Raw genomic sequence first — 13,556 nt, forward strand, 5'->3', positions numbered from 1 at the left:
TCAAGATACCATTGATTCTGACAAATAGTCTTCATTTGTAAATATAACTTGAAATGAGGATAGATGTGACCCTGGACCACAAAACCAGTCATAAGGGTCGATTTTTTTGAAATTGAGGTTTATACATCATCTGAATAAATAAGCTTTCCATTGATGTATGGTTTGTTATGATAGTGCAATATTTGGCTGAGATGCAACTATTTGAATATCTGGAATTTGAGGGTGCAAATAAATCTAAATATTGAGAAAATCGCCTTTTAAAGTTGAAGTCCTTAGCAGTGCATATTACTAAGCAGTTTTGATCTATTTACAGTAGGAAATTGACAAAATCTTCATGGAACATGATCTTTACTTAATATCCTACTGATTATTGGCATAAACGAAAAATCTATAATTTTGACCCATGCAATGTATTTTTGGCTATTGCTACAAATATACCCCAGTGACTTAAGACGGGTTTTGTGGTCCAGGGTCACAAATAGTTGCCTCATCTAGTGCACGTACCCAAGTTATTGAAGTCATACTAAACCTCCAGAATCAACTTAGTAGGATTTTGGCCCCCCTCCTCCGTTATCATGCAGCCTCTGAGGTATCGACTCCGAGTGGGAACTCTTATCTGTCTCACCCGCTGCTCCCATCCTCCGAGGTGCCGGATGACAGGATAATTGAATAATTGCTTTCTGGCACATGCATCACGTCGTTCGAAATTGAGTTACATCCGTCTTTCTTCCCATGGAAATATCGGCATCATCAGAAAGAGACGGAAAGCTATACCTCTCTCCCCCCCTCAGCACTTCCGCCGCCTTAATGCCAGCAGCGAGCGGAGGAGATGCCTTTATAATTGCGGAGCACAATGCCTGGGCCGGGAGGACTCTACATGCCACACAAAGAGCTTAACACCTGGTCTTTCAATGAAGGCGCTCTGCTTTACATCCTAGTGTGGGAGTTGAAGCCCAGCCTTTGGACATGTGCTTGGTGGAATTGACGGTTTGATGTTTGATCTCCTCTCTTGTCGCTCTGTTCTGCCACACCTATGTGTCATCATTCTATTGTCCTGTAGGGATTTTTCTGGATGCGCATGGCTTTGAACTGAGAGGTCTCTCTGTGGAGCTGTAAAGAATGTATATAGAATGTAAAACATGTCAATCTAATGTACATTTTTGGCAAAATATGGGCTGATTTAAAGGAAGGTTTCACTCTAGGTATCACATACAACTTTCTAATTAAGCCATCTCATCCTAATTTCCTTAGTTTAATACTTGTCTTTTATACTAATGCCTTTCTCATGATTTGAATTCCTGAATGCCTTTCTCACACTTGTTTGCTTCAGGTCAAACTCCAATTTGATCTATTAAAAATAATTTCCTGTAATTGTAATAAAGCTGAAATAAAATATAAATATTAGATGGAAAAACTTCAAATGAAACCGAAATAAAAAGTTTAGGTACTAAAATTACTAACTAATCTTAAATAAAAATAAAGCTATATAAAAATATGACATTTAAAAACTAATAAAAATGACAAAAGTGCATAAGAAATTTACTAAATCAAGCTAATATTAAAATGAAAAGTGAGAATATGAAAGTGAATGCTAAATTGCAAATGTTAATATGCTATATAAATAATACTAAAATAACACAAATTCAGAAGCTGTGCTATTGAATATTAGCTTTTATAAATAATGCGTTACATTATTGCATTACTCATATGTTATGTAAAAATGCATTGTTTATTTTAGTGTGTGTGTATAAAACATGTTTTTGGTCTGCCCGGTTTTTAATGTTGTGATATGATTTTTATTTTCAGGACAAACTTTTAAGGACTTTGAAAGATGGACACAAAAAAACGTTCTTTTTTTTCGTTATTGAATTTGATAAAATGTTTATTTTTATTATTATATTGTATTTATTATATTATATTGTTGAATATTTAATCTGTATATGCCTTGTAAATAGCCAGTGAAGCTGATATGGCAATAAATTGAAACACAACAACAGTCATCGACAGCTTAGTTCAAAAAGTAACAGAAGTATTATTATGATGCAAACAAAAATTACAAGTAACATCTTACTTATTACATCAAACAAGTAAACTTTAACACATGTTATGTTGCAAATTACCCCCAAAAATGTTTGAAAATCACCTTTCACACTAGTCAAACAAATCTGCTCTAATATGAAAGCAACATTTACATAATAAAATTTTCTTTTGGTTTTTTTTTCAACAGGAACACTTGTCTCTAAAAAAGTACATCATGGACATCATGACTGACAGCAGCGTGCCCTCCGACAGTGCAAAAGAGGGCGAAGAGAGGCAGAAAGCTCGGAAAAAGGCCAAGAAACTGCGGGCACGCATGAACTCAAGGTGATGCGATCACAGTCTCCTCTCTTTCTTCCATCTCTGTCTCTCTCTTCCTCTGTGTGGCTAAAGGGTGGTCTTGCTGCTTGTGAGAGCTTTATGAGTGACAAGGAGATGGAGAGCAGAGGCGATGTGCATCCCGGCTGTCCACACGGCAACACTGATGAGCTTAATTTATGGCCACTCTCTGTGATTGGGGAGGAAAAAGTGAGAATCGATCTGTTAGCCCCCCCCACACTTTCACCTGTTAAGAGCTTTTCTCCTAATTGGTTGCCACCACGCTGCCAAAACTGAAGGCTTCTCTAGTGTACAATAGTATGTTAAAGTATGTGTAAAGCATGCCTGTTTTTCTCTCTTCCAGCTATTGATTTTTAAATGAAGTATCAAAGAAAATCAATAGTAATCAACAAATAGGAGCAAACGTGTCTCGGTGTCAGATCGTAGACCTGGGCACTATCAATTTTGCCTCCTGTCACAACTGTTTGTGTGTGTGTGAGAGAGGTAATGCTAAAAATGGAATTAACAGTTCCAGAGATGGTTTGTTCAGTGTACAAGGTTTTGATAAAACCTTATACATCCGTACAAGTTTACATTCAACTGCTAATATTCAGTCTGATTGTGAATTGTAATGACTTCTGTAAGGTGTTTGTTTAATTGCATCACAATAACGTTTGGGTGTTGATTTATTTCCCAAATATGGAGAATAAACATAAATATCTACACATTTGTACATAGAATTTCTGTGTTCATAAGTTGCAATATTTGACACTGCAAGATATTTTAATCATATGTAAAGTAAATGTATATTTTCAAACATAATTCAATCATTGTAAATGTATTTCAAGTTATGGTTAAGTTTCTACGTTCATAAATGCAATGTTATTTTGTTATTTTAAGTTATAAAATTTCGAAGTTGTAGATTTTTCATACATAACTTGAAGTTACAGTACAACTTACAGAGTAATTATTAACTTATAATTACAACATTTGTATACAATTTATGATATTTTTATGTAATTTCCGTTTTTGATATTTGAAATTTCAACAAAGTTGATGAAGTTATGTTCATAAGTTATAATGATCCATCCATTCTCCAAACTGCTTGTCCTATGCAAAGTTATAGGGTTATTTAGTTTTGGTACGTTATGAAATTTCTGCACTTGTAAGTTTCTCAGCCCTCCCAGGTTGTAATATTTGCTGCTTGGTACATTACCATAATTGTAAGTTGTCGTAATTTCAGCATCGACTACATTGACAAAAATAAATAGTTACAATTTATGAATGCCGAAATTTCATTAACCTACAGTATTATACAATTTCTATTGCACATGTAGTGATGTTTCTGCTTTTGGAAATTTGTAATAACATTTCGGCTTTCATAAGTTATATCGAAATTTCGACACAGTGTGCTATTATTCTCAAGATTTGATTTTTGTAAGTTTTAATGGTTTCTACATCCCTATTGGTGGCCTTACAGTAATTGTAATTTGCAGGCTTCCTCTCTCGCACTCTCTCTATGTGATGTCTACTAACAGTCTCTTAACTTGCAGTGGAGAGGAGACCGGCAGTCTGCCCTGCTTCAGAGCTCATTAATACAGAGGTAGCTCAGAGGGCAGAAAACAGCTCTGAGCTTTGGCTGGGAGAGTGACAACATGAGCCTCCTCTGTTCTCTGTCACTCCTGTGCTGAGCCCTGCAACACTCACACGGTGAGGGAAAGAGGGTGAGGAGGAAAGAATGAAAGGTAGAGAACAGGCACTACACGCTCATAAATCACGGCCGCCCACAGCCCTGGGTTGCTGAGGTTGGCGGCTCCACCACAGGGTGGAAATGAGCCATTTTATAGGAGCACTGTGGTGTTTGTAAAACGCTAGAGAGCTTTTCTCAGCCCTCCCAGGTTGCCCTGTCCCCCAGTGTCATTGTTAAGCCCGCTCAGTCCCCGTCACAGCCGTGGCATAGAAAAAGGCTGTTTAATTTCCTTAGCTGGACCCTGATTTATTCTTCAAATATATAGCTTGTTCTTCGTGTGCAAACGTGTGGTTTTAATTACCATGAAAGTAGCATATCCGCCCGTGTCAGCATTGGATGTGGGCTTTAAACTTTCAAAGTCTCTCGCTCTTAACTCTTTCCCTCTCTCTCTGATGGCCCTTTCTCTCTCGTGTATGATGTTTGGCTGGTTGCATTGCTTGTCTTGTCCCCAGGCTTGAGAACAGTGGGCTCTATGTGTTGGTCTACCTCAGAGGGGGCGGCACACAAAAGACTCCCTGTTCTGCACTCCCAGAGACCACAAGTGCCGAATTGGCCAAAGGATAAGAGTGCATAGCAGCCATAAAGTAGGTTCTTAAGAGTACACGTCTGCATGATAAACTGACAAATGGGACACTGATACAGTCAGTACAGCAAACACAAGTCTGCAAATTCACATGCACATCCTTGCTGCCCTCCTCTGAGTCCACATGTTAGTGTCTCAGTTCGGGCTCAGCAAAAGGACACATTGAGGGAACATAGCGGCCACAAAGGGGGCAGTTGAAGCACCATTTTGCAAACTGACAAATGGGACACACCCTATAATATGGTCAGTGTGTCAATGACAAGAAGTCTTCAAGTTCATACCAAGTTTGTCCTTTAGAACCTTTCCGTCCTTTGAGTCCAAATGTTGGTGACACAACATTGCATAGACTGCTGTGATGTTGTCTGCTGTGAATTCTGCACCAGTTCAGGCTCAGAAAAAGGACACATTTGAGGGATCATGGCATCCACAAAGGACACACTTGTAAGCACCCATTTGCAACCTGATAAATTGGATACCCCATATGGTCAGTGGCAAAGACCACAAGTCTTCAAGTTCACATCAAGTGTGGCCTTTGGACCCTTTCCATCCTCCTGTGTGTCCAAATGTTGGTGACATTTAGTGACAATAGTTTTTTGCAGCAATAAGTGCGATCTCTGCCAAAGGCAACATAAAGGACACCTTGTGGTCACAATAAAGATTTAAGTTTGTGGGCACCCTTCTGAATCCTAAAACAGATGGGACACCATACAATCTTGTGAACTTTGGGGATACTTGCAAGTTAAGGTTATTAGACAAGTCCACATTTAGAAGTGTTCCATTTGGAACAACCACTAGACTGCAGCTCCGATAGTTTCAACTTTAAGACACTTGGACTCTGCTTACCTCAGACCTTTATTTACCATCAGGTGCATGTAAATCTTTTTAATCTCGGGATGTATCCAATATATATTCCACATATAACCCCTTATATGCATTTGTTGAATTTATAGATAGATCCAGCCTCATTCCTCTTGGTGGATATGTTCCACAGGTCACATTTTTCCCTCCCTTTTCCTCGTCCTTTTATTCATCATCAGTCAAATTGTCTTCCATTTGATTGAGAGCCTCTCAAATCCAATATTAAATATTGCACCGCTGCCCAACCAAATGTTCTCTGTAATTGGGAGTGCCGAACGCCTGAGCCTCCCATAGCACATTTAAAACGGATACACTGTGTTTGTTTTCTTTTTTTTTTTTTTATCCGTCGGAAGGCATTGACGGTTTTACAGTCGATTGGGGGAGGGGGCCGTCTGCGTCCAGCGTGGGCGGAGGTGAATAGTGGGGCACATCGTGATGAATTGATGATTAGCTCTGCATTGTAGCTTTGTAGCTGCCCCCCCACTTATAGCTGGTTACTAATATTTATGGTGCCCGGCCCGTTTAATGGGGCCTGCCGTGTTCAGAGATTGATAGTCCGGCGATTGCCCCTCTGTTTAACCCGTGCAAGCGTAAAGCTGTCAAAGAGGAATATTGTAATCTGGAGGATGAGGACGAGGCCAGGTTCGGTTCACAATCTTTCTCCGAGCACACCACTGCTCAAATCTCGAGGCTTGGCGAGCATCGTTTCACTCCTAAAATCCGAGCACATTTAAATCATTGTTCAGAATTTGTAAAGCATGCTATGCTACAGTCACTTAAAATAAGGTGGAGTTAAACATAACTGTGTTAATAGTGAAGTTATTGTTAAGTATCTTAATAGTCAAGGCTTAGGGTTAAGGGATCATCACATAGCCCTGTTGAATCTCCAAAGTCTCCTGTCCTTTGTGACACCATAAAATCACTTGAAGTCACTATTCAAATGAGCACTTTAGTGTGATTTATTGCTTCCTACAGATCAGTACTAGAAATGTATCCACCTCAACCCAACATCTACCAAAAAATTCAATTTCCACTGTTTGTTCATTCATTCATTGTTTTTTTCATTCATTCATTCATTTAATTATTCATTCGGTTTATTATTTAGTAATTTATTCTTAGTCATTAATTAATTAATTCATTGTTTAGTCATTCAAATCTATTATTCATTCATTCAATCTATTTATTATTCATTCATTCACTTATTCATTTTGCTTGCTTAGTCATTTATTCAATTTATTTAGTCATTGATTGATTCATTCATTCTTCACTTATTCTTTCATTCTGTTTGTCATTCATTCTATTTAATATTCATTTATTGTTTATTTAATCATTCAATCTATCTATTATTCATTCATTCACTTATTCATTTTGCTTGCTTAGTCATTTATTCAATTTATTTAGTCATTGATTGATTCATTCTGTTTGATTCATTCATTCATTCTTCACTTATTCTTTCATTCTGTTTGTCATTCATTCTATTTAATATTCATTTATTGTTTATTTAATCATTCAATCTATCTATTATTCATTCATTCACTTATTCATTTTGCTTGCTTAGTCATTTATTCAATTTATTTAGTCATTCATTAATTGATTCATTCGGTTTGATTCATTCTTCACTTATTTATTCATTCATTGTTTATTTAGTCATTCAATCTATTTATTATTCATTCATTCACTTATTCATTTTGCTTGCTTAGTCATTTATTAAATTTTAGTCATTCATTCATTCTTCACTTATTCTTTCATTCTGTTTGTCATTCATTGTATTTGTTTATTTATTAATTCATTCATTTTATTATTGTCATTCACTCGTTTGTTCGTTCATTCATTCATTCATTCATTCTATTATTATTTAGTTAGTCATTCTGTTGAATTATATTCAGATGAGACTTCAAAATAACCTGCTGTGAACGACTTTCTTGTTATGCATAATTGGTAGAATTCTCTGCCCGAACGGAGAAATTCAAATTTTAATAACCGGTTATAGTTCTTTAAACAGTCTAAATATATGGAGCTTCCTTAAGGCTGAAAAGTTTTTGAAAAAGTTGATTGAAAATTACATTTGTTTCTTATTTAGCAGTGTATACAATACTATTTGGGTTAAACCAAAATTAATTTCAAGTCAAATCAAGATTAAACTATTAAAAGTCTTGTGACCACTCTGCTCCCTGACGTTGTCTTCCGTAAAGTGACGTCGGCGTTTATCAGACCCCTGAACATCCATCCGTCAAGCGTTTTTTTTTCAGGAGCTGATCGATCATCCTTATCTGACGGAATGGGATGTGTGATTGTCAGGAATTATGCTTGTTGGACCACACCAGCGTGCTTGAGCTGACTGACAGCACACATTATTTTGGTCTGTGACTCATGAGGGAATGTAAAAGGAGTAATTCACACCCATCGGCCAATCAATCTTATTTATTTTGATTTCTGAACTTAAATAGTGTGGTTATTGGAGAGTTTGGTATTCCCTGCTGTGAAACAACATCCTCTGCTGTGATACCTCTCTGAAGACTGAGCGTTTGTGACTCGTTCATGCTTGTTAGTTTTTGATTGCTGCTAGTGCGGCCCAAAGACTAAATAAACAGTTTGAGGCTCAGCTTGACCTCTTGACATTTTCTTTGTTCAGCACATCGTCTTATCTCCTCATGTCTTCAGGCTGACAGCCATCGGACTCCTCTCTGGCTCTCTGTCTATCTTTCCGTCTCTTTCTGACAGACTTATTTGTCTTTCTTTTTCAGGGCTAAGGAGTATGAGACATGCATGGAAGCCAAGACCCAGACCCCCGACTCTCCTTACAAGGCAAAGTAAGCTCCCCGCTCCACTTTTAAGGATCATATACCCAAGCTGAGGTCTTCTACCGAGTTCTCGTGTCTTAATGCTGTCTTTTTAAATCCAAGCTTCAGAAATTATGCCAGCACTGGGCTTTCCGTAATCAAACCTTTTTAGTTTTGCCCATTAAATGCAATGCAATGCAATACTGATATCTAAGCGGTGTTGTCACACATCTCGTCTTACAGTCTATAATTCTTGCTATTTTGCTTTGTGTGGATCAGGTTTGTGCTTTTGCACAATGATAGTAAAACGTGAAATCACCTACACCTGTGACATTCCAGCAGTCCCTGAAAAGGGCATAATATTTTATTTTTTAAATTATTTAAATTTATTTTTAAATAAAATTATAAAAAAAAATGCTGAAACTTTCGGAAAGGAGTATGGTTATAGATAAACCAGAGCAATATGTAGCGCATATAATTAGGTGAAACTTGCAGGTTCAGTGTTGTTGTTATTAAATAAAGCTATTAAAAATATGTCTCTTTAATTGAAAGAAAGTTGAAATTAAAAATATAAAATTATTAGATGGAAAAACGTACAAAAATTCCTTACTGAACTTGCTAAAATTACTAAAACTAAAATTTTAATAAAACAAATGAAAGCCAAATACATATGTGGCGTAATAAATTAATATCAATAACAAACAAGTATCTTGATATACATTTTATATAAATTATATTTTAATTACTAATTATTACAATAATTGTTATTATTGTATAATATGTTTAATAATGCCGAGTTGTTTTTATGTTTAAATCAGGATCATTTAAAGGTAGTACAAAAAATAACAATCAAATGTAAACTACTTTGGTATATAAATACCTTACAATTTAAACATTTGTTTTCACAATCCAGTAGTAAGAATAAGGGAGCAGAAATGTGGTAAATTATTGTGAAAATAATGCAAAATTAAAATAAGGCTGTGTTTTAAATAATTATTTTTGGGGGGTTGGTGTGACCCGAACGTGTTTTGACCCAGTTGTGTATGTATCTTTGCTTCCAGGCTTCAGCGTCTGGTGAAGGATCTAGTAAAGCAGCAGCAGGGGCAGGACAGTGGCCAATGGGCCAGTAACAAAGTGTCTGGCCTGGACAGAACCCTGGGAGAACTCTCCCGCATTCTGGAGAAACAGGTTTGTACATATATCTCATAATCTGTCTCTCTGGTCTGTTCTGGTGTCCCTGTAGAGGGACATGCCGTCTAAAATAATATTCCTGAAAAGACTCCAGAACTTCAATTCAGAATGCAGTGCTATTTGCTGACCGGAGAAAGCTGGAGATACCAGTAATGACTGAATGGATATATGATGTCTGCTGTTTAAACGGCTGTTTATCTGTTCATCTTTACTACTGCACAGTCACACCAGGATTCTTCTGGGACTGTAAGCATCTGAGCAGTGTTCAGACCAGTTTATGTCAGTGGCTTGGGGGGTTTATTGTCTGAAGTCTAGTCTATGTGGATTGAGTGCGTTTGTGTGTGTGTGTGTGTGTGTGTGTGTGTGTGAAGGGATTTGACTTGAAGATAAGCCTCTAGGCTGCTCTCAACACCGACTCCACTGAACCGCCGGCTTTGGCTGTCGTCCTCCCCGTCTCGCAGTCTATGCAGAGTATCGCTTTCCATCCCCAACTCTCTGCCCTCGGTTATTTAGTAATGAGGGCCAGGTTAGGTGCTTGTTTTCATTGCTGCAGATGTTATTAATTGGCGGAGATCCCCGTTTGTCAAACAGGCGAACATGTTTCCGAGCATTTGGCTGGCTACTGTTGTGCATTGTGGCTTTTATACAAAAATATGTTGGTTTTTCAAATAGTAAACATAATCCAAACGACTTAAATTATAAAGCAGGGAAGCTTTTGAAGATGCGTTTTGGCGATCACTCAAGTTTTTTTTTTTAGTATGCTGCCATAACAGAGCTCTACTAATATCCCACAATTCAGTAATAGCTAAAAGATTATATCCATCAATTATAAAAGAGCTGTTGACTTTTGACGTATTTGATAATGTTTTAAAAGATAAGCTGTTCTGAAATTCAATTCAGCTGTTCATTTAAAAAGTTTCTTAATATGGTAATGATGATTTAACGATGATTGTGTTTCACTGATAGCCAAATTTACTCTTGTAATCCATTGCATTGTGTTTGCAAAAATATTGCGTAATGTTATCTTGTAATTAGTGAAGTGCCTGAATTTAGTGTTTGTGTATGACAAACCGATTTTTCCAGAGAAACTCATTTGTGGGTTGCCTGAACGACTAGTTGACTAATCAGTGTGAACTGGAACCCCTGTATAATTAGACTGGTTTCAGGTTCACTTGACCCCAGTTGAACCTTGGGGGCTGTTTACATAAGACATGTTTTTGCATCCAAAAATGGCTAAATAGAATGAAACGGTGCAGGAGACTTAAGACACAATTAAAGCTTGGACGCTTGAAATGCTGTGTGTGTGTGTGTCTGTGTCGCTGGACACTCAAAAAGCTATGAGGAGTGACAGCAGTACAAGATGTTCTTCTAAAGGCCCATTCACACCAAGGGCGATTAACTATAATTATAAAGTTTTAACAATCCTTCTAATTCTAAGAGAATAGGGAATCCCACACCACAACTATAACGTTAACGCCACAGAAGAATAAAATCATTGGAATCCAGCTGATGAGCCATTTAAAAACATTGACAGCCAATCAGAATCCACCTGACTGAACTTGAAGCAGCAGAAGTTATAACTGCAGTTCAAACTTATAATAAACACAATGGTATTGTGTGTTGGTGTGGATGCTAATATCGTTATTGTTTTAGTTATAATTATAGTTTTTGTTCTTGCGGTGTAAACTGGCTAAAAGCTAATGCTGTTAAAAAAGAATGCTAATGAAAGCACTGCCACTAAAGTTAACAAACACTGTAAAACCTATTCTAGTCGCCTTGACTAATCAACTAGTCAGTATTTGGTCGACCATAGTGCCCCATCTCTAGTATACCTCTCTAGATCAATAAAGGAGAAATGGATTGGTGACGCGTCACATTTTGGTAATGACAAGTGCCATTCTGTAATACACTCATCAAATGAAGGGATGTGTGGTTTGGTGGGTGTGTGTTTGTGGGTGGATGAATGGTGCATTGATGGTGTGCTTGTATTGACCAGTGGGAGGAGATGTGGGTTGTTAATGGTCTTTCTGGAGGGAGAGGAGTAAGGTAAGAGAGACAGAAAAGGGTGGTAAAGCTGAGCTAATGGGTAAGGAGGAGGGCTGAGGGAGGGGAGGAGAGGATATCATAAGCTGCTAGATTGGATTGAAGGGGATGAAACAATCAGTTAAAATTAACCCAGCAGATTCTTTTAACAACCTGTTTATTATACCTTAAATCTAGCAAGGTAGGTCTGAGGTTACTTAACACTTACAATATGGCCAACATGCTTCAGATTCCCTTCAACAGATTTTCTCAGATCAGGCCTTGTCATCTCATCACCCTCTCCAGGCCCTGTACTGCTTAGAAGTGTCTCTGAATGACAGCTTCTATCAAGAACATGAGTACATTTCTTGTGTATTGTCCCTAAGGCCTCCTATACAAACTCGTTCTGGAGATTTCCACAGAGACCTTGCTTTAAAGAACTCCCGCTGTCTTTGTTTTTGTAAGTCGCTGGAACGGTGAAGTGCTTGTGGAAATGTCAGCTCCTCAGGCTCTTTCTTGTGGCCTTTTGGGAATAAGGCTCTCTCTTAAGAGTACAGTATCTGGACTTCATTTAGACTGTCAGTCACAGCAGTGGATTCCTGAAACCCGCTTCCTTCAGTGTCCAGCTAAGGTCTGCATGCCACCAAACTGGGCAAGTCTGTGAACCCTAGTTGTCAAGGCAGTTCCGCCTGTAATCCCAGGAAAAAGTCAAATAAATACTCGTCTCCCACTTTATTGGGAGTCTGCGTACACCCCTTCCCCCTCAGCATCACCTCAAGTCAAGAACGTTTAGATTATTTGACCTAACAAGCATCTCTCATGTCACTGACTCACCTACAGATTTGTTTTTTTTCCCTCATACCCATATCTGATTCAGTCTCCACTTTCTCCACTAATTCCTCGAACAACACCAGACTCTCCGCGCCCTTTCTAGCCCCTCAAGCAGTGTGGCCTCCCCCACTCCTAGTTCCTCATGCTGACTTTGCTTGGGCACAGTCTCCGACCTTTGCCCGCCTCTCCCTCTGAGCCCTCTAATGGTTTATTTTGTGTCAAACCAGGTTTCAGTTTGTCTCCGGGAGAACTGGCTGATCGAAGAGCCTTTTTTCCCTTCTTGTCATTTAGGAATATTCAGGAGAGTTTCTTGTTCCTCTGATCTGCGCTCTCTTACCTTAGCGGAATGAGCTCACGTATTTACATTCTGCCAGGGAGTGTTTGTCACTGCTTTCAAATAAAGAACAGGCCGAGATCAACTGCCTTTATGACACTTGAGGGACTGTAAGGAACATTCTGGGCCTGCTGGGCCAGCCAGTATTTACATTTTCATTTGCCAGCTGTCAGGGGTTGGCTCCCCTTGGTGGCCAACTGGTGGCTAGCTGTACCTGATCAAGAGGCCCAAGGCTGTGGAAAGAGGCGCCAAGGGGCCCTTCCAGCATTGTACTTGCCCTCAATCCATGTTTGATGACCTGGGGTGGAGAAAGGATCCAGCAAATGTTGGCGGAAGCCTTGGTTGAGAGTGGAGAAGAACATTAGTGATTGACTCTGTCAGTGTTGCTTGAAGATTATTAAGCAAGAGGTGAAGTCTGCTGTCCAATCCAATAGGTGGCCAAACTTTTACCTCCTGCCATATGTTTGATTCATTCCCGGATTGTATATAGCAGTGGTTTCCAACCCTGAGTCTCCCTAATCAAACACATCTAATTGAACTCATTAGAAGAAACTCCAAGACAAAAAATAGGTGTGTAAGATAAGGGTGATCTCAAAATGTGGAGTGTTGGGGGTACTCAAGGACCCAAAGTTGGGAACCACAGAGGCCAGTTGCATAAAATTAGCCTCTGTATTAAGATAGTCTCTTTGGAACAAGTCTGACCAACTAGCAGTTAGCTAAGGGGTGATGAGTCTTATTTTTCAGATTCAAAATATAGGTTTTTATGTAACCAACTTAAAAAAATTACCAATCTTAAAGAAGAAAATTAGACTTGTAAGGCTAGTCTAAGCATTTTATGCGACCAACCTCTGG

The 13,556-nt window shown here is 38.4% G+C and overlaps 1 protein-coding gene across 1 annotated transcript in view; it reads left to right on the plus strand.

Moving 5' to 3' along the window:
* The window catches only part of LOC107589352 (S phase cyclin A-associated protein in the endoplasmic reticulum-like), a 101,834-nt gene that overhangs the window by 26,796 nt on the left and 61,482 nt on the right, over positions 1-13,556 (plus strand). Inside the window, exons 14-16 of the mRNA XM_016277765.1 lie at positions 2,228-2,364; positions 8,291-8,356; positions 9,388-9,514. Of these exons, the coding sequence (XP_016133251.1) occupies positions 2,228-2,364; positions 8,291-8,356; positions 9,388-9,514 (330 nt within the window). The remainder of the gene's footprint in view (positions 1-2,227; positions 2,365-8,290; positions 8,357-9,387; positions 9,515-13,556) is intronic.

This window comes from Sinocyclocheilus grahami, unplaced genomic scaffold (genome assembly GCF_001515645.1).
Source record: "Sinocyclocheilus grahami isolate Dianchi unplaced genomic scaffold, SAMN03320097.WGS_v1.1 scaffold115.1, whole genome shotgun sequence".
Lineage (NCBI taxonomy): Eukaryota > Metazoa > Chordata > Actinopteri > Cypriniformes > Cyprinidae > Sinocyclocheilus > Sinocyclocheilus grahami.